This window comes from Tarenaya hassleriana, unplaced genomic scaffold (assembly GCF_000463585.1).
Source record: "Tarenaya hassleriana unplaced genomic scaffold, ASM46358v1 Cleome30, whole genome shotgun sequence".
Lineage (NCBI taxonomy): Eukaryota > Viridiplantae > Streptophyta > Magnoliopsida > Brassicales > Cleomaceae > Tarenaya > Tarenaya hassleriana.
In genome coordinates, this window is record NW_010966178.1 from 311,578 (window position 1) to 312,902 (window position 1,325).

General features: G+C 44.2%; 1 protein-coding gene across 1 annotated transcript in view; it reads right to left on the bottom strand.

The window, feature by feature from the left end:
* The window catches only part of LOC104820433 (putative F-box/kelch-repeat protein At1g12170), a 1,251-nt gene extending 851 nt beyond the window's left edge, over window positions 1–400 (bottom strand). Inside the window, exon 1 of the mRNA XM_010550876.1 lies at window positions 5–400. Coding sequence (XP_010549178.1) covers window positions 5–384 — 380 coding nt within the window. The 5' untranslated portion in view covers window positions 385–400. The remainder of the gene's footprint in view (window positions 1–4) is intronic.
* Between the last annotated feature and the right edge of the window lie 925 nt (window positions 401–1,325).

The following is a 1,325-nucleotide window of genomic DNA, read 5'->3' on the forward strand; positions in this document are numbered from 1 at the left end:
CTGCTTCAGAAATGGGTTTGAAACTTCGAGGCCATGGTTCGTGACATATAGCAGCAACCCATCAGAGTGAATTACCCGACATATTTTCCGATCATTTGAAGGAGGATTTCTTGAGGTAAGATCATGGAACTTGAGAGATGAAAGAGCAATGTTGTCGCTGTTATGGTGTATCTCAACATTGATCAACTTGGAGTAAAACGAACGGGGATGCCATAACATGAACTCTTGGGGGGAGGCATGATTGGACAAGTGCTTCTCGATGAATATCAGGTCATGGAACAGAGAGTTCCATTGTTTGCAAACGAATCTGAGTCGTGACAGAAATTTGGTGGGAACCCTCGAGAGTATTTCCTCTTCCAAATCACTTGGAATCTTCAAAGACATTGCTCCTTGTTGTGAATCTTGGCTCAGACAACAAGAAACACGACCTAACTCAAAGCCCTAGCTCCCCCCTCCTCCTCCTCTTCTTCTTCTTCTTCTTGGAGGAGCAGCCCCCGTCTTCTTGGAATTCTGTGTTTTCAGCCGTTATGTCAACTTTTCAGATTTCTCAGAGATTGTGACTATATAAAGTCAGCAAGCAATCTTGTTTCTTGATCAGGTTGGTTAAACCAGAAAGTCGTGTCAGCAATCTTTGACAGCTCAGCATCTCCTCCTCCTGTTCAGAAACTTGGTTGGGGGAGAGAATTCAACTTGCATACACTCCTACGTTATATGCCACATTCATAAATCGAAGTACCAGAAACCGCTCCTCCAAGCGACGTATTCTCCGATCAGAGTGGCAGTGTGGAGGAGCTTCAGGTCTCCAGCAGCTCTGTTGTATCGGACGAGCTCAATGGCATGTCCGGTAAGCTCTCTCCGAAATCTGTAGCGAAGTACGGATTGTATTTGGTCGGGGTTTTCGTATTTCAAACGGGGCATTATCAAAAATGCCCTTAAAATGGTACTTGTACTTCATGGAGTACCCTTCTCCCAGAAAAAAAAAACACTCCCTTCACATATACCCTTCCCATATGTACAATTTCCATTATACCCTTATATTATAAAACAAATAAAATAAAAATAATAATTTCTCTGCTAAAAAACAGTGTCGATTTCTCTCTCTTCGTTATCAGTCTTCATTCTCTCTCCTCCGGCGTTTGCGTTCTCTCTCTCCTCCGGCGTTTGCGTTCTCTCTCTCCCTCCGTTTGCTCACTCTCTCTCTTCCAATTTGAACTCTGTCTCCGCCGCTGCCGATTTGCTCTCTCTCTCTTCCAATTTGGTTGCTCTCTCCCCATCGATTTGCTCTCTCTCTCTTCCTATTTGGTTGCTCTCTCTCCATCGATTTG